Source organism: Prionailurus bengalensis, chromosome B4, assembly GCF_016509475.1.
Source record: "Prionailurus bengalensis isolate Pbe53 chromosome B4, Fcat_Pben_1.1_paternal_pri, whole genome shotgun sequence".
In the NCBI taxonomy this organism is placed as follows: domain Eukaryota; kingdom Metazoa; phylum Chordata; class Mammalia; order Carnivora; family Felidae; genus Prionailurus; species Prionailurus bengalensis.
Genome location: NC_057358.1, coordinates 94,560,647 through 94,579,893, shown reverse-complemented (window position 1 = coordinate 94,579,893; position 19,247 = coordinate 94,560,647). Strand labels below are relative to the sequence as shown.

The 19,247-nt window shown below is 42.0% G+C and overlaps 1 protein-coding gene across 1 annotated transcript in view; it reads right to left on the bottom strand.

Moving 5' to 3' along the window:
- MYRFL (myelin regulatory factor like) overlaps positions 1 to 19,247 on the bottom strand; it is a 128,527-nt gene that overhangs the window by 1,712 nt on the left and 107,568 nt on the right. The window contains exons 14-20 of the mRNA XM_043564284.1: positions 15,456 to 15,541; positions 12,651 to 12,725; positions 12,515 to 12,567; positions 12,214 to 12,393; positions 5,034 to 5,096; positions 4,304 to 4,391; positions 2,262 to 2,336 (exon numbers count right to left, since the gene is read on the bottom strand). Coding sequence (XP_043420219.1) covers positions 2,262 to 2,336; positions 4,304 to 4,391; positions 5,034 to 5,096; positions 12,214 to 12,393; positions 12,515 to 12,567; positions 12,651 to 12,725; positions 15,456 to 15,541 — 620 coding nt within the window. The remainder of the gene's footprint in view (positions 1 to 2,261; positions 2,337 to 4,303; positions 4,392 to 5,033; positions 5,097 to 12,213; positions 12,394 to 12,514; positions 12,568 to 12,650; positions 12,726 to 15,455; positions 15,542 to 19,247) is intronic.

Here is a 19,247-nt window from a genome sequence, read left to right as displayed (position 1 = left end):
CAGTCTATGGTATTTCTGTTATAGCAGCCTGAATTGACCAAAACGACTACTGGGGTAGCATATGATAGAGTCCCTAAGATCTAATCTCATGACTTAAATCACCCTAGCATCAGAAGTTCTTATCCCCACAGATTAGAAAATACTTTTTGAAGATATCCATTCTCTTTTCTCTGGCAACTGAATTTGCATCTACCTGAAGTTTCCAGGATTTCAGATTCTACACACCCCTGATCTGAGGAGATACTGTTTGAAGCAGCAAGGTGCACAAACACAGGAAGGGATGTGGGGGTGAGCCCCATTAGAATTTACCTCCCTTAAAAGCTATCAGAGTAGAAGTCCTGCCAGAAAGAATGACTCTTCTCTGGAGGTTAGCCCATTAATTATCATCAAGAGGCTGAGATCCATCTGTCCTTGGAAATGATCTTATTGCACAAGTGGGACAACCTACAATCTCAGTTGAGTATGTGTGTTATTTTTAAATCACACATATTGGACAAATGGCTCTTTACCTAAAAAGCCTGATTTAGTGGCTCAAGATGGTTTTCTGCCACTTCAGGGGACATACCGTGTCAGCTTACTTCCTGCCATTGAAGCTAGGAGTGAAGAAGGAAATGCTATTCCAGGCTACTCAGGGAGTGCTAGAAAACAGTACATTTAGCTCTTGCTCTGCATGAAATGTGATGGGCTCTGAGTCACGAAACACTTGCTGCTTGAAACAAACCTTTCCAAGGCAAGCCGTTGGGTTGAGTGTCATGAACTCATTGTAGAAGCAAAGTTGATGAGGGAAGAAGTATGAAGCCCAAGTGAAACAGAAGAAGGGACAGATGGAGGAGGAGTAACAGAGCTGGGAAAGCAGAGAGGGAGCGTGGAGGACAGAGAAAAGGAAAAGAGAGGCAGAAAACAAAGGGGAGAAGAGAGGAAATGTGGAGAGGGGGGAGAAAAGGAGAGACTATACTCAAGAGACACAAAATAAAAACCATCTATCTTCCTGATGAGCAGCTCATTGCATAATTTGAATGAAGTGGGTCGAAAGTCTTAGAAGTACCATAGTTATTTTAAATATTTGGTACGAATAGATTAAATTAGAGCTTTGTGATTTTGAAGGAAAGGTACTGATAATAAAAGCTACAATTGAGGCGCCTGGGTGGCTCAAGTTGGTTAAGTGTCCGGCTCTTGCTTTTGGCAGAGGTCATGATCTCACGCTTTTGTGAGTCTGAGCCCCACATCTGTGATGCCACCACAGAGCCTGCCTGGGATTCTCTCTCTCTCCCTCTCTCTCTGCCCCTCCTCCACTCACACTGTCTCTCTCTCAAACAAAATAAAATAACTTACAATTTTTATATAAAAAAAGAGCTATCATTTATTAAGTGTCTCATATGTGCCAGGAAAGGGCAACGTTTTTACATCTCTCGTCTCACTGGGAAGGCAGGAAAGTGATGGTTTAAAGGATGGGCTGAGTTTGAAACCCAACTCTACCATTTACTGTCTGCGAGTTTCAGGACAAGTGTGTTTGACCTCCCTAGACCTAAGTGTTCCCATCTGAAAAATATAAACTAGAAGAGAAATACCGAACTCAGAGGGTTATTGTGAGGATTATATGACCCACCATTAAAGTGTAGAGTGTGTGGCATAGGCTCTGTGCTCAGCAAATGGTAGTTATTAATTTCACTATTCTTAACAGCGGTTCCCACAGCAGCTCTACTTGTTCCGGTCTGATTTCAAACTTGTTTTACAGACAAAAACAACTCAGAGAGGATAAGTAGTTTCTCCAAGGTTACAGAATTAGTAAGTGGCAGAGACAAAATCTGAACCCTGGTCTGCTCAACTCCAAACTCTGACTCCTTGAACTCCCCTGGGGAGAGGGGGTGGTGTCGGCCTCAGCATTGCTACCAGGGACTCGCCCAACTGCCCAGCCCCCCAACCCGGGGACTGTGCTGTTACTCTTGCTCCTACCCTAATTCAAAGGGACACAGTCGGGGGGAGTCTGCAACTTGAGAGCATCAAACCCAAGACTGCTCCCATTTTACAGGTGCTGAGTGTGAATCCTTAGCGTCTTTCCATTCACTGGAGGAGCCTGGAAGATCCCAGCCTTCATTTTGAAAACTCCCTAGAGCTGGCCCACCTCTCAACCCAACTACCATCCGCCGGCATGGACTGATAACTTCCCACCTTCTAACTTACTGATCAACTGTGAAGTAAGGTCAGACTTCCTATTCAGATAATGATAGAAGCGGAATTGTTTTCTACAGTTATGCACTTACTTGATTTCCAGAGAGAATTTGACATTGGCAGGTGTGTGCTTATTAACAGGAATATTGTAATTGTAGTTTCCAGAGCTAATTATGGAAAAAAATAAAACCACAAATCAAAATACACAGGAAAGGCTTCAAAAGGCTTTTGTTACTCATTAAATACTATGTGAACTGTGAAATGCTCTATAACAAACACAGAAAATCAAATTTAGCACGGGAGAGTTCTATGTTTTCCAGAGATGTACCTGTCAAATTTCAAAGTGATCTCTTTTAGGTCTTAATATATAAAATATACCACAGAGATTTATGGTTTGTTAGAACACACAGACAAAATGACGGGAAGCCAAATCCCAGGCCAAATGCATAAAACTGAGCACACCGGAAATGACTCCAGTCCCTGTTAAGGAGACACAGATTTCGGAAGACAAATGAGGCAAAGGCAAACTAACAATCCCTCTGGAAAGGAGGACTGGAAATAATGAATACCAGCTTTTCTATCCTGAATCGCTCCCTTTTCGGCAACATTAGCAGGAAATACCACGCACGTTCAGAACTTGAATCAACTAGTGTTATTATAGTCTGAATCACCATTTCATAAGGGAGAAAACTGCACCACAGAAGGACTTATACAGAGACATGCCCCCAACCCCCCGACCACCACCCCCCCACACACACATCCCCTTTAAGAGAGATACTTGGGAGAAAGCGGGACTTCCTGGGACTCATACTGGAATGAAAACCCCAGCAGAAAAGCATATTATATCTAATACAAATTCTTATGTCCGGGCCATACCTTGAATTATATGGAGAAACAAAACCAGATTAAGTTGGAAAAAGAGCCAGGGTCATTTTAGATTCTCTTTAATAACACTAAAGTAGGTTGTTAAAAATGAGGAAGCAGTTGTTAAAACTGATCTGAATTGAGATCAGGAGAGCCTTGTTCTACCAGAGGAAGCTTAGATAAATGGAATTTACTTCCTACCACATGCCCCCCAGCATCTGCATGCAGTAGCATCTCACAGATGAGAAACGGACACTCAGGGGGAATGAACTTACCTTGTCAAAGTTCTGGTATTTGAACCCGAATCACCCTACTCTTCTTCATTATGTCACCCTAACACAGTAATTAATGTCTGTCTCTGAATTGTTTAAGCTCACTGAAGCTCAGGTTCCTTAATGGCAGAATGGGGATCAACTAGACCAACCTCATAGGGACTTTGTGAGAATTCGATGACATAACGAATGTCAAAGCCATAAACAAATCATAACGCACCAGACAACTTATTTTTAAAGCTCAGTATAATCAAGCCTGAAGCCTGAAGCCTACATTACATTAGGTTGAAAAAAGCAATAAGGCTGAGAATGCAAAGGATTTGTGACACCAGTTCCAAATACAGGGCCTTGCCTTTAACCTAGCAGTCACCCAGTACATATTTATCAAAGAAAGAAAATTATCTGCCCACTCTTAATGCCTTCAACTTGCATATTGTGCTTTCTGAAGCTACTTGTACTCTATGCTCCTAAATGCGTCATTACCTTACGGCACACGACAGACATGGATGTTGCTGATAACTTTTTCAGTATCTGGATTTTTTTCCTCCTAACTGAAAAAGCTAAAATAAGCTATATTATTTAGCAATTAAAACAATGGTATTCCTTGTTATTAAAATGTGTAAATGTCAGCTCACTCATTACTTGGAGCCATCAGTAACAATGTCTTTCTTGTCTATAAAATTAACCAGCAGCTCTGGGCCTATGGTACGTGTCCTCAGAGAGTCAGCCACAGCCCTGCCCTCTAAGCTTTTTGCCTTGGCTTTACCCATTAAAGTGGGAGACTGGAATCGTGGGAGCCTTGGTTTATTGATATTTGCTAATACCAACCATTTTATGATTCCCTCGTCCACCGTGTAACAAATGTGTTTTCACTTAAGGAGCAATGTAAGCACACATCGATTTTACCATGTCGTTCTAGCTTTCATTCCAGTCTCAGAAACCCAGAGCCCTGAGTAAATTCCAGAAACAATCGAGGTATCATGGGGAGGCTTACCCACCCGCACTGGTGGTCTCCATTGCAATACCGATGATCTATTACTTGCTGGATTTCCATAATCTGAATAGAACTAATGGTTGTGTCAATCCCTGAATTGAGAAGAAATAGAGAAAAGAAAGTAAACTCTTCTGCAGAGGACAAGAGTATTGAGCTCCAGCAAAGTCTCCAAATTACTGAATGTGAAATAAGAGTTTCCTAGATAAATGGGTTCCATTTGCATTCAAATGGAAAAAGGAGAAGGGCAGGGAGAAGGCTTCTGTTGTTGTTGTTATAGTAAATTTTAAGAAAACTAATAAAAATCCAGGTTCCAATAGGCAGCCTCATCGCATCCAAAAGAATTTCTGGACCCTGGAAGTCCTACTAAATTGACATTTATTGAAAATGGAGAGTACAATATGAAATGCCATCTGGCCAATAAAGATGGCTTTTAAAAACTCAGAAAACAGAAAACAAGCTAAAAATACAGTTAGAATAGGAAAAAAAGGCAGAGAGTTCAAATAAATTATTCAAATCCATGGAGATAAACCTCAACAGGTCCAGTAGTGAGAGACCAACTCTAATGTCTCCTTAATGGTTAGGTGGGCGTTGATTCTAAAAACATGATCCCTATGAGTGTTCTGGCAGGGTGCAGCCTTCATCCCTGTTCCTCACTCCAGTGATGCTTTCATGGCTTGTTGTTACTCTACCTGGCTCCACAAAGTCAAAGAATAGTCACGTAAATGTAAACTCACAGTCAGTCCCCCAGTCAGGGCTGGTTAGCGCATCTCTTGCCAGGAATGACATGCTTCTGTCTTCTGAAGGAGAAAATACTCTGTCAATCTTTAATGCTTGGTCAGGATGAGAAGAAACCTAGTAGGAGCCCCTCTTTGTCTCTGTCAGTTGAATGTTTCCCCTCACTTTCTCTCTCCCACCTTTCAACCCATCCAATCCCTACCCCATTTCTTACAGATCTAGCATATTCTCACCTTCTTCCAAGAAGCCATCTGTTTTGGGTTGATGTGTATTCCCCAAATTCTTACGGTGAAGCCCTCACCCCTGAGAATATGACTGTCTTTGGAAATAGGGCCTTTAAAGAGGCCGTGAAGTTAAAACGAAGCTGCTATGCTGGCCCTACTCTAATCTGACTGGTATCCCTCCCCATAGGAAGAGACAAACAGAGACACTAGAGGTGTGCAGAGACAAAAGACCTTGCAAGGACACAGCACAAAGGTGGTCATCTGTGAGTCTAGGACAGAGGCTTCAGAAGAAACCAGACCTCCTAACACCCTGATTTTGCACTTCTGGCCTCCAGAATTGTGAGCAAATAAATTTTGTGGTTTAAGTTGTCCAGTCTGTGGTATTTTGTTATGGCGGCCCTAGCAGATCAGATCACTGTGGCCCACAGTCCCCTCCTTTCCAGTGTCACAGCATTACTACTGAATCATCTATATGGTGATTAATTAGTGATAGATCTATCTCCACATCGAAAGCCTGTCATCTCTGTTTTATTATTTAACTCGAATGTATTTTTGCCCTTTCTTGACAACTCCAGAATAGGGAACCTCTATTAAAATTCTTTGATTCCTCTGTAACTCCTACCATAATGTGATCCACACAGGAAAAAAAGAACACTTAAAACTCAAGGTCAGGACTGTGCTGCAGCTGAAGAGAAGAGTCAGATCACTGGTGCAGGGCCAGAGCTCGCTTGTGAGGAAGGAAGTGGGGGGTTGGTTTTGACCCCGTCATAGCCGAAAAGTCATTTTAAAAGCAATTTTGGAAAGGTAACTATTCAGATGATTGTTCTTAAGGCTTTGGGGGAAAAAAAACCCAGATATCCTTAAAGTGAGTAGTGAAAGCAGTTATTTAGTGGGTTGCTAAACAAGCTTTTAAAAAGAACTTTAAAGTTTTTGCATTTTTTAATTTTGCTGATTTTTCTCAAGTATGTGTACTCTTTATTGTATTCCTTCATTTGCATTAAATAATATGTTTATATCTCTCTACACAGTTTTGGGGAAAGCACAGACAGTAACCTCAATTAGGAAGAGACATAAGTTAATACAATGTGTGCTACTCTCAGGAAGAAAAGAGAGACAACATCTATTCAACTTTCTGTATGGAATTTCAGGATAGAAAGCAAACGCAAGAGTGCACGTTACTTGGGGGCCATCACTCCTAAGTAAATCTGCCCTGGTTAGTACTTCTTACACTAGGCACACAGGCTTGTTTGCCTGTCAGCAAAACCAACCGTGAGCTTCTGGAACATCACACACATCCTGTGCACTGCCATAGCCCCAGGCAAGGCAATGCTGGGCTCTCCGCAGATGCTCAACAAATATTTGTGGGAGGATGGAAGGAAGAGAGGCAGGGAAAGAAGAAGAGCCAATCATGTACCCTGTAGAAAAATGTTTCCTCTTACACACTCAAAGGGGAAATTGCCAGCGGATGGGTACAGACGATGCTGGGAATGGATATGGGAACCTGGGCTCCTTTGCCCCATTGGCAAACGGAGTGAGATAGAACTTGAAAGAGAGGCAGGTTTCCTCAGGATCTTGCCTAATATGATCCTTTTCATTAAGAAGAAACGGATCATGATACATGAGGATTTCCTAGAAAATTGAATATATATTTCCCTTTAGATATAAATATATGTGCTGCCTAAAAGGCCTCTAGATTTCTTGGATTCCAGCTATTTCAATAATAATTGTCAGTACACATCCCCTGCTATGAGTTTTGCTTATGACTGCTTCCACAGAAGGCTGTGAATTTATAAAGCAAATGAGGCATGAAAAGAAGGGGAAACCAGGGGTGCCTGGGTGGCTCAGTCAGTTAAGCGTCCAACTTTGGCTTAGGTCATGAACTCATGGTTCGTGAGTTCAAGCCTCACATTGGGCTCTGTGCTGACAGCTCAGAGCCTGGAGCCTGTTTCAGATTCTGTGTCTCCCTCTCTCTCTCTGCCCCTCCCCTGCTCCTGCTCTGTCTTTCTCTGTCTCTCAAAAAATAAATAAATGTTAAAAAAAAATTGTTTTAAAAAGAAGAGGAAACCAGAACTTCTCCATCCTGTATGTTTTTATTCTTTACCTTTTTTTTTTTTTTTACTTTCCCGCTGAATTTGCAGAAAAGCGCTCATTATAAATTTTGACAACAGAACTACAGAGTTGCCTCACTTCCACAGAAGCATGTTTTCAGGTTCCTGGACATAGAATCCTAAGATAGGATGTAGTATCTTATGGGATAACCGTGTTTTTTAAAACAGTAATTAAAAGGTAAGGTTGAGGAGAGATAATCTTGCAGATTAGAATTATGAAAATGGCAGGATTGGAAACAAATTTTAAATCTCCTATAAAACACCTCTAATTTCTCACCTCTTTGAGGCAAGACTATTGAATTCCGAAAGGCTGGTTATTGGAAAACCATAAATTCTCCCGTAGTCATATAGGGGTGACTCTCATTTTACAAATGCCTTCCAGTAATATTCACTATAAACTTAATATACACTCCTAGTGGTTTTCCCTGTAAAGTTGGAGATATATTTCACAATCAGTGGAAAAGATCTCCCAATAAACTAAATTAGAAACTTGTGGAGAGGAGAGATTTAAGATGGCGTCCAACCAAAGCATATCCTCTTGTGGTAGAATGTGTATATAGCATTACTTATAAAATTGTGCTCTATGGCTAAGTTCCAAAGCAGCATACCTTTTTCTTTCCTGATTGAACCAGACTCATGCCAAGAAAAAGTCAATGAGCCCAACCAATTGATGACTGAGTCCTTTAACACAGGGAACCATTTTATTGCAACCATTTGCTTTTCTCAGAGTACTGAACTCCAAAACAAAATAAGCAGGAATTCCCATGCCTTTTAGCTTCATGAGATTTTTTAAATCTTCACCAAAACTCTGTGGAATCCACAGATTTTTTTTTCCTCACAAGCTCATTACTTTGTACTATCTAACTCTATTTAAATCTTTATTGGTTCCATAGATTAAAATCTAATCCCTCACACTCAGTTGGTGCCTCAGATTAGAAGCTCAATGTTCCAAAATACCCACTCTCCACATCCTGATTAGTCTTCCCCAGACCTTTCATAGTAAGTGGGAAGAGGGGATAAACTTTCTGACGACATTTTACACAATCAGTTCAGGCCCAAAAGAAGAACAATAGCTTGTGCTCAGCATATCATAAAAATGTGATGGTAAACTGCTAGATATTACAATTCATCTTACAGAGTTATTCCAAATTGTTTTTTTTTTTGTTTTTCCCTTAACCCTTGAATTTTATTATTTTTATTCCTTAATTTTTATTATTTTTTTATTATTTAAAAAATTTTTTTATCTTTATTTATTTTTGAGAGACAGAGCACAAGTAGGGGAGGGGCAGAGAGAGAGAGGGAGACACAGAATCCAAAGCAGGCTCCAGGCTCTGAGCTATCAGCACAGAGCCCAATGTGGGGCTCGAACCCACAAACATGAGATCATGACCTGAGCTGAAGTTGGATGCTTAATCAACTGAGCCACCCAGGTGCCCCGATTCCTTAATTTTTAGTCTTCAATGCCTCAGAAACATCTGGTTGAAAGAATTTGCCTGGCTTTCTCCACTTTCAGATTTAGGAACCCCGGTGTTATACAGTGGTCAGGACAAAGAGGGAGGATGGACCAGCAGCAGAAGAGAAGAGGCTTTCTTTACACCCCCAGAAATATCCCACAACAGGGACATCTCAATGGCTATAGGCTAACCTGCGGGAGGCAGATGCCGAAGGGGCTTTCCAGAACCATAGAATGAATACTTTCTGAGTTCTCTAAAGCTGATCCCGAGTACATGTACACACTGTGCCCAAATAAATGGACGCACAATGGTAGATGGGAAGGAACCCAGGACAAGGAGACAGAGGACTCAAATTCCAATTCCAACTTTGCCAGTAGCTTACTGCAGATCCTTAAGCAAGGTCCTGGGCCTCCATTTCATCAGCTGTAAAATGGGTAAGCTGGTATAAATCAGAGGTTTTCCTGACCTGGGGACTCTGGAACCCCAGGTGATGGCATAAAGTGGTCAGTGGGGTCTGTGGACTTGAAAAGTAACAACTCTCCCACAGATGTGTACTATTTTTCAAGTATTGCTGTTGGACTAACAAAAATATTTTTTTTAATTTTTATTTATTTTTTATTTATTTATTTATTTATTTATTTATTTATTTATTTTCAATATATGAAATTTATTGTCAAACTGGTTTCCATACAACACCCAGTGCTCATCCCAAAAGGTGCCCTCCTCAATACCCATCACCCACCCTCCCCTCCCTCCCACCCCCCATCAACCCTCAGTTTGTTCTCAGTTTTTAACAGTCTCTTATGCTTTGGACTAACAAAAATCATTTGATTACAAGCTTAACTGAGTTTACAGTAACATTCTCCCTCTAGGTGTTTTCTCAGTCAAATGATCCTAAAAGAATAATGAATTAATAGTGGATTCTATGGGTCAAAAAGTTAGGGTGCCACTGGTGTACTGCCCTCTGACATTCTACGACTCGAAATCCCCCGAAGTGTGCGGCTTTCCTCAACAAGATAGTGAAGAGAACTGTGAAGTGAAGAAAATCCTTTCCATCTTTCTCCAGCCAAAAGAGAGAAGAGGGAACAACTTTCCCAGTGTATCAGGGAGCCTGGTAAGGCAGGACTTAAATTTCATTTTTATTTATTTATTTGAAAGACGCATCTCTTTTTTTAATGTCTATTTATTTTTGAGAGAGAGAGAGCACGCACACATGAGCATGCAAGTGGGGGAGGGGCAGAGACAGGGGGACTGACAGTAGTGAGCGTGATGTGGGGCTCGAGCCTACAAACCACGAGATCATGACCTGAGCCGAAGTCGGATACTCAACTGACTGAGCCACCCGGGTGCCCCTCAATTTCACTTTTAGCCAGACAACGCTGATAATTGTGTTTAGTAGAACACAGCCAGAGATTGTGGGGCAGACCTTCTTTTTTTAGGAGTCTCTTCAGTGTCTCTCATACTCATGGAAATATAAGACCTGCAGATACCCCCTGTTCCAGAGAAGAGAGCAATAAACCTTCATCTGGTTTGATAAGGCTTCTCTTCCCTCCATGTGAAGAGCTGGTTGCCACAGGAATGAGTTTGCTTAAGGGTCAAGAACCTTTTTGCAAATGAAGATTGGATCTGTCCATGACCTCTTCCTGTACAAGATCTGTTGTTACACGTCTCTTGTGGGTGAGGTAGTCTCTTCTGAGGACTGCTCTCAGAAAAGGACACCAGGCATTTCCAAGGTGGACCCCGAGGTAAGAAAAGAGTTTACCAGCCACAAGTTTCCATGTGCTTTCACAAGAGATGAAGGCTTTGGGGGATTTTTGTAACCATACTGAATTTTTCCATGTTTGAAACTATGGAGAATATGCTGACTCAAACGAATTCCTTTCACATCTTTGTGAAAGTAGTGATGCATCTTTGCCCTATAGTGTTGCATCTCTTGCCAAGTTGAATCAAAAGTTGCTTTCATGGGAAAAATAGTGCAAGCATTGCCTTCTATGGGTGCAGGGAAAAACTCTCTATGTCTCACTTTTGTGTTGGAAAGAATGGGGATAATGACAGTGCCTGTCTTTTAGGTTGGTGAGGACTTGAATGGTTTACTCATGTAGATTATTTATGGCAGTGCTTTTGTATACATTACTACCTCATTACATGATAATGATAATGGCGGTGGTGATGGTGACAATGATTTGTACAAGTTATTTATTCAACTCTACGATATAAAATAATGTCAAAAGGAAAAAGAAATTACATTGCTGCCCCAAAACCTCAACCACTGACCATATTTTACATGTCAGTCATTTGGACTACTCAAAAATATTCTGGTTCATCTTCTTCTAAGCGTATGTTAGGTCTGCACTTTATCAATCGTTTTTAAATTAGACATGACCAACGTCACTTGGTTTGGCCAATAAAGTGTAAGCAGAAGTGACATGTGTTATACCTAGGTTGGAACTTTAAGAGCCAGTGCACAATTTGCCTTTTCTCTTACCTACTGTTACAGAGGTGGTAGAAATATGTATTGAGATGGAGTCTCCATTAGTTAAGTTCCAAATGACATGATGAGCAAGAACCCTCTTTTGACCCATATTTGACATAGAAAGAGAATCAGCAATACATTTTTGCCACATTAAGTCACTGTAATTTGGAAATTGTTGCTACAACATCCTGATATATAATCCCTACTAATATGTACGTATTGCTATTATCAGCATTATCATCATTATTATTTTATATACTTGTTGTGTGTATGCAGAAGATTTCCAAAATAATAATGAATTAGTATACATTTGGATGTACTACATATGGTTTTATAGAGATAATTACACTTTTAGCCCTTAGTCAAGTTTCCATAATGTTTTTAACATGAAAATTCTGTTACTCAAAAACATTCTGTGTGTGTGCGTGTGTGTGTGTGTGTGTGTCCCTAGAAGGTAGAAGATACTCTGAAAGTGGTTGTGATTTTCACTGACTGGCAGCTTACCCTGAACTCACTGGATTTCCAAAGACCTTTACATTTTTCCCTACTTGGTTTGGGCAGAAAGCCCAGCTACGACATCATTTTATAAGTTCTAAGTGAGCCAGAAAATCTACCCAATCCACACATGATTACTTTACATGTTCTACTACTACTATCTTTGCTAGCAATGATAGTAGACTAGCAATGATGAGACTTTTTCACTTGAATCAACCAAAATTTCATCCCTGGGTGGGGGACTTAATATTACAGATGACTGCAAGTTTGTGTATTTGTGTTTTTAAAGATCTTGCCACCTCAACAGAAAACGATTGTCTGGAACCATTAACAGATCATGCAAGTAAATATTTGCAAAGAAGAAGAAAAAAAACAAAACACCTCAGGTTCAGAGCCCTGGTTGCTTCTCTTTGAACATCCTTTACCTGCCCACGGCCTCTGATGGAATTCCTCGTTGGAACGCCTTTGCACAAGACTTGAGAGGACTCTTCTGTTTCCCCAGATGGGGCAGCAGTAAGTCTCCTGACAAGGCAGAATCTCACAGAAAGTGATTTCTGGTACTCGGAAGGAGGACTGTGTGGTTGCCAGAGATGTATTAGGTGCTGCTGCAAAGCGTTGGGCAGAGCCGAGGGAAGCAACAAGGTTAACCTGAAAGGCTGGTTCTTTTGTTGACAATTCACATGAAACACGGGCTGGGTTTGAGAGCGAGGAATGTGAAAATCTTACCTGAGGGGGAGGCTGTGGGAGGCAGGGCTGGCTCCTGAGAGCTTGTGATGTTGCTGGAGGAAGAAAACAAAATGATTAATGAAGGAGGCCTTCAAGACTACTTCTCCCCAAAGGAAAACAAGACCAGAACTCTCACCTCAGAGAGAGATTTGGGGCATGTCGGTCTTGATCTTTTAAGCTAAGGATGTAAAGGGAGACTATCGTCAAGGCACTGTTAAAAAAAAAAAGAAGAAGAAGAAGAAGAAGAAAGCATTATGTGACAGATTTGAGTTCATATATATCTCACACAACCAGCTGGCCAACGTTCTCACAGGCCACACAGATGGGAGGGGGGGGAGGGGCAGCCATGGCTGACAGAAGCACCATGGAAACAGCACAGTTATGCTTCTCTGCCCTGATGAGAGAAAACCCTCGTCTTCCTAGAGCAAAGAGGCTCCTGGGGTACTCTGCACCAATGGATTTTTCCAGTGAGCGGCCCCTTGGCCCTGGCAAGCTGCCTCAGCAGCGTCTGTCACCAGTGGAAGATTATAAGAGGAAGCTGTAAATCACTAGAGGCAGCCCTCTGCTCCTTGCAGGAAAAAGGCAGAGCAGAGTCCGCATCCCACTGGTGGAGGGCGTCCACACTGTGGCACTGGAAGATGAGAGGAGGCACAGATTTAATCAGCTGTAGATGCCAAACCCTTTGGCTGCTGCTCTGACATCTTCCGGCTGCCTGTCTTTTCAGAGCACAATACACCAAATTGGGGAGAGGAAGGAAAATAAATGCAATACAACCTTCATTTCCACACTGTGTGACTTCAAAACAATGACTATGTCCTTTTCCTCCAATGATCAGAACTTATATATTCAAATAGAAGCTTTTCTTAAAGGTTCTGAGCTTTGGGAAGCTATTCTTAACAATGCTTATGCATCCAAGCTCACTTAGGATTGTCTTCTTTGGGGGGTTCTGTAGCCCTCTCACATGAGCCGCACCAGAAAGTCTGCCATGACATTACAATTCCACTGTGTGCGGGGTCTAACACAGGGTGACCTCACTTGACATCCTGCCCGCTTGACTTCACACCTGGTTCCCTACATTGGCTCCTTGTTATATTTTCCCCCATCAAAGGTGGTGGTTTACCATTATTAAATACACACGAAGAAATGTGCCACACGTTGGGATTCTACTCATAAAGAAAAAATTTCCAGAGTTTTCTTAGCAGTAGCTGGCACAACTGCCCAGCAGGCACAACCCTGACTGGGAAAAGTGGTGCTGAGTCCCAAAGATGCCATCAGACAGAAGCTGTTGTATCACCCTGGCAACTGCTTGCTGTGGTCCAGTCTGCCTTATTTGCTCTCCCATATCCCCCACTCTCTATCTCCCTAGGACTAATCCTTAAATACTCGTTCTAATTTGTTTCTGGCATCTATCTACTTCAACGCATGGCCCAGAGAACTTCTAGGATCAAAGGATGAAATGGACATATCTGCTCCTTTCTTTGGGGGCAAATTCTGGTTTTGACCCTTCTTGCCACCACGGGCCAGAAACAAGATAAAAGCCTAACAACCTCCCGATTTTGATCTTAGCAGTCAACAGTATTGGAATTCATAAGATAATTCTGATAAGCACATTTGAAAAGCAGTCTCTTTACATCAGAATTAGACTTCCTACAACCCTCCCATTGGGTTTTCATGGCAATCTGTATCTCTAGAGAATGCTAAATATGTCTGCTAAAGTAGACTCTCACACTCTCCTGCGTTGGGAATCCCAGCAGAAGAAGGCTCACTTAGGACCGTGAGAAAAGGACAACGGCTTCGAATGGGAATTCTGTCTCCTGGTGTCAGACACTTGGGGATGCTTCCTGCAGTGGGCTGTAGCAAGCGACAAGACGCTGAGGGGAGAGAAGGATACAGAGAGACTCACATCACCTTCTATACCTAGGAAGCTATAGATCAAGGAACTAGATACACCTTGGCACCTTCCCTCACTTTGCTTCTGAAAACGACTGTCTCCCTTGAGGCAAGACCCAAAGAGAGTCCTTTCCCACACTCACCAAGCATTTTTTGAGAGATAGATAAATACCCCTTTGGCCATGCAAATAGCCTAAGAACAAGAAGGCCCAGAGGACACAGGCTAGGTGACCAAGGCCCAAAGGCTGAGGGGCCATCACTGCATCAGCAGAGCCTGCAGACCAGGGCCCTGAGGAAGACGCCCTGCATGCCACTGAGGGATGCCCCCGACTTCCTTGCAGAGAGAGGATGGATTGCAGTCGAATTACCCACTGCTTGCACAGCAAATGCTTTTCCTTACTGTGTCTGTCTGCTTTAACTGCCTAGTAAATTTGGCTGCAATTTCAAAATATTGTACCTCTCGGGGTTATCTCATAGTCCCTTTGGTGTGAAGTCTTCACTGAAGGATCTAGCAGAATCCTAATAAATATGAGTGTCTAGGGGAGAATACATTGTACCTGATTGCCCTCTCACAACATTCCCCCAAGTAGACGGGAAAGAGAACGAAGAATTTGAGAGTTATTTGCGAGACTGAAAAAGACAGACACACACGCGCGCGCACACACACACACACACACACACAGGAAAGGCACAGTGAGTTGCTAAAAAGTATCAATTAATTGCAAAAAAAAATCCTTCCTCTCACATTTAAGTACAGAAAGCCTATGCTTTTTTCTTCAGAATATGAGTTTAAGAAGGGCATCCCTTGTTGGGATGAGCACTGGGTGTTGTATGGAAACCAATTTGGACAATAAATTTCATATTTAAAAAAATTTTTTTTAAATAAAAATAAAAAGGGCTCCCTTATCTCTAAGTTAAATCAAAGGTCAATGTTCAGTTAAAGAGCCCCTTGTCTTCAAAGTAAATAGGTCAGTCCCCAGTTCATATATGAGAAAAGGAAGATGGGAAGGATAAAAGAGCTTGACACAGCATAACACTGACGTTTTCTTACCAAAAGGCCATCACAGCAATGAGAGTTATAACCAAGGTCTGGAAAATCCAGTTAGGACACAATTGGTTTTTTCCTGAAAAATAAACCTGTAAAAGAAGATTCAGTAAGGAGCAGTGATAAACCATCAATGCTAACTGGGAGAAGGACCCCTGACGACTCGCTCCCAGCAGGGATCTTTGCTGCTTCCATGGGCTGGCAAGTGTGCTCTCTTCAACCTATACTTCCCTCCTCTCTGCCTCCTGAAAATGGAGTTCTTTCAAAGCCTGCCTCAGGCCTCTCCCTTTCCTTGACACTCCAGGCTACAGTAAGCTCTCTTTTCCCTAGCACCCTGAATCCAGGACAAGTGTCTGTGCCGTTCATTTAGTGCTTATTTTTCAAGTTTTATGAGAGAAGAGGACCTATCAGACAAGATAGTGTCAGAACCCAGATGTTCATCTCTTTCACTAGAACACTTTTGAAAATAAAGTCTTCAAGAGACGATGGAATCAATTCCAATGGAAGAAGTTCAGGCACCATGACAAACCATGGAAAAGACTTGTATGGTGAGAGCTAGTGAGTACTCTTTAAATCATACACATCAATATTCAATTCTGCTACCTATTTCTTTTTCTTTTTTCTTCTTTTGTGCATGTGCACAAGTGGAGGAGGAGCAGATAGAGAGAGAGAGAAATTCTTAAGCAGACTTTATGACTAGTGTGGAGCCCAACACAGGGCTTGATCTCACAATGCATGGTGAGATCATGACCTGAGCTGAAATCAAGACTTGGATGCTTAACTGAGTGAGCCACCGGGGCACCCCTTTGCTACCTATTTTTAAGGACAGTTCTGGGCCTGTGTCTTATTTATTCTTATAAATTCATATTCATATTCATCTTATATATTCATTAAGCACTATTGTGTATCGCATTATGGGGGCTCTAAAAATAAGTAAGTTATAGTTTCTAGGAAGTAAAGGAGACAAACCTCTAAGACTGATGCATTTTGGCATAAAACCTTGCATACAAGGAATGGGCCAAGAACTATAGAATAGAGAGCTGTGTAATTGCTGTTGAATCTGGCTGAAAAGATAGCAGAGGTTTTCTGCCCATTTTAATATGGTGCTCCTTAAATAGGAGTTTTTCTATGAATGCAACAGAGAATATTACGTTTGCTTCCTTCTGGAGGGTAGAGGGTAGAATCATACTTTTGGTTGGAAAAGAATTGAAGGATGGTGGTACTTAAGAAATAGTTTGAAACTGGTCTGTATTTAAATTTCTTGGGTTGGTTATCTGAATCAATAAAATGTTCTTCAATGTTATATTAGGGTTGGGGGTGGGATTAATTATACAAGTTTTTAACAAATACACAAACTCTTAGGACTCTCGTAACTGAGTCACCCGTAAGGGCAGCTGGAAGCCACTCTGAATACTAAGAAGTGAATAGTTTCTACCATTCTCACATCTCACTGGAACTGTTCAGAGGATGTCCTAAAAATGTGCTGTACAGAGAAGGAACTCAATGAAATTTGTTGAATTGATTGTAATTAAACAGCATTAGGCTCAGGATAAGAGTTTCTCCTCCAACCTACTCCCCATGGCTGCTGAATTATTTTAAATCTCCATGATTTTGCTCCAAATCCTTTGACCTAGTGTAGGGAAATGACCTAAGACATGGAGTCGGGCTTGGAGTTGGGTCCTGAACAAGTCCTCTAAATGTCATTTATTCTCATTTCCTTCATCAATAAAATAGGAATGATAAAATAATACCTGCCAACATTTCAGAGTTATTGGGTGGGTCCAACTAACAGTGCAATGGTTCTCAAATTTAGGTCTGCATGAGAATTATTCCAGAATTTATTAAAAACCTAAAGGTCCTAGAAAATTCTGTTCAAAGGACTGAAGACCGTCCCATCTCACCACAACCATCAATACACAGTGGGGGTCACCATCTACCTCTTGGAGGTAGAGAAAGAGAAGGAAGAAAGAGGAACACTAGATTGGAGGAGAGCTACTCAGGAGACCTCAATCTTCCTCCAGAACAAGTGCCACCATCGGCAGCTATGTGGAAGGCAAGGCAAGGCCCAGCCAGGCCTCTTACCATCTGCTAAGGTCCACCAACTGCTCACAACCAGCACTTTGCTCATTAACACAGCCACCCATCCTAAGAGTAGCACATTCCACCCACACGCATGTGTTTCAATGACCCAAGGATCATGGGGGCTCCAGGGAACAGAGGATACCTAGGTGTTGATGTCATGGAAGGGAAAGTCAACCTCAGAGAAATAGCCAAGCCCTCATGCAAAGACAACACAAGGGAAGGAAAACATCCCCATTATTTGTACTTTATCAAGCTCCCTGGAAGACTCATAATATGCCGAAGTATGAGAACACTCAAGTTCTAATAAGAGTGAATACTTGCATAGTACTTATTATGTGCCATGTTGTCTTGTGAGTGCTTTATACATACTAATTTATTTAATGCTCAGATAATCCTCAACAACCCTCAGAGCAGGTACTGTTATCATCCCCATCTTATAGAGAAGGGAAAAAATGAAGCATAGGAAGGCTAAGTTCCTTACCCAAGATCACACAGCTAGTAAGTCATACAGCCAGGATTTAAACCAAAAAATATTTGGCTCCAGAATCTGTGCTCCTAACCACAATGCTATGTTGCCTCCCTTCTCCTGTCTGTAAAACAAAAGCACACTATACAACTTAGATGTTATTGTTATTATTCAAAAGGTTTTCATGGCCTACCAAGGGAATTCCATAACAGGTGGTCCAGGAAATTTGAGCCTTACCTATATTTTCAGCCTTACCTCCTACTCTCCCCCCAGCCGACTCTCACCTAATCCTTCAATGAAGCCAGTGCTGGCCCCCAGATTTTGCTTCTGCCAGCCTCTCTGGAACCTCTCCTATATCTAGCCAGAGCTTACTCCTCCTAGAAGGGCTGGCCCCATAATGCTCTGCAGCACTCTGAGCCTTTACAATATTTACCACATCCAGATACAACTGTTCTTGTATTGTTCTCCAATATTCCCTGGCCACCTAGAAATTCCTTCAGAGAAGAGGCCATGTCTTACTCACTTTTGTCTGCCTCCCACTTACAACAGTGACTGCAAGAGGTCTCTGAGTTGAATGGGTGCTCTTCAATACCCACATAAATCCTCTACTCTGTGTCCACAAGCCAATCCCCTTCCCCACCCACATACCCAAGAGAACAAACTACTTAATGTGTTTAATTTAACAAAAAATGTTTTTAAGTTTTTTATTTAAGTAATCTCTACACCCAGTGTGGGACTGGAACTCACGATTCTGAGATCAAGAGTCGCATGCTCTTCTGACTGAGCCAGCCAGGTGCCCCAATGTTTTTAATTTAGATTGTGAGCCTTCAGGGAAGATGATCAGACCTGGTTTTCCATTCATGCATTCATTTAACAAATACTGTTTGAGTACCTACTATGTGCCAGTCCCTGGGGAAGGCAGACATGGGGCCTGTTCTCATGAATCACACATTCTAGTTATTATTCTGACATAACTGCAAAATAAAAGAAATTCCCCAAGTGCAGAGTGAGAGCTACAGAGGTTGCACATAACCGAATTGCACCAATCGGTGCCGCCATGGATGTAGGTAGCATTTCCTCCATCCCATTGCAAACTGGTCAGTACAAACAGACCCTTCCTACACAACATGTTTAATAGTTTGTGTTGGGGCTCCTGGGTGGCGCAGTCGGTTAAGCGTCTGACTTCAGCCAGGTCACGATCTCGCGGTCCGGGAGTTCGAGCCCCGCGTCGGGCTCTGGGCTGATGGCTC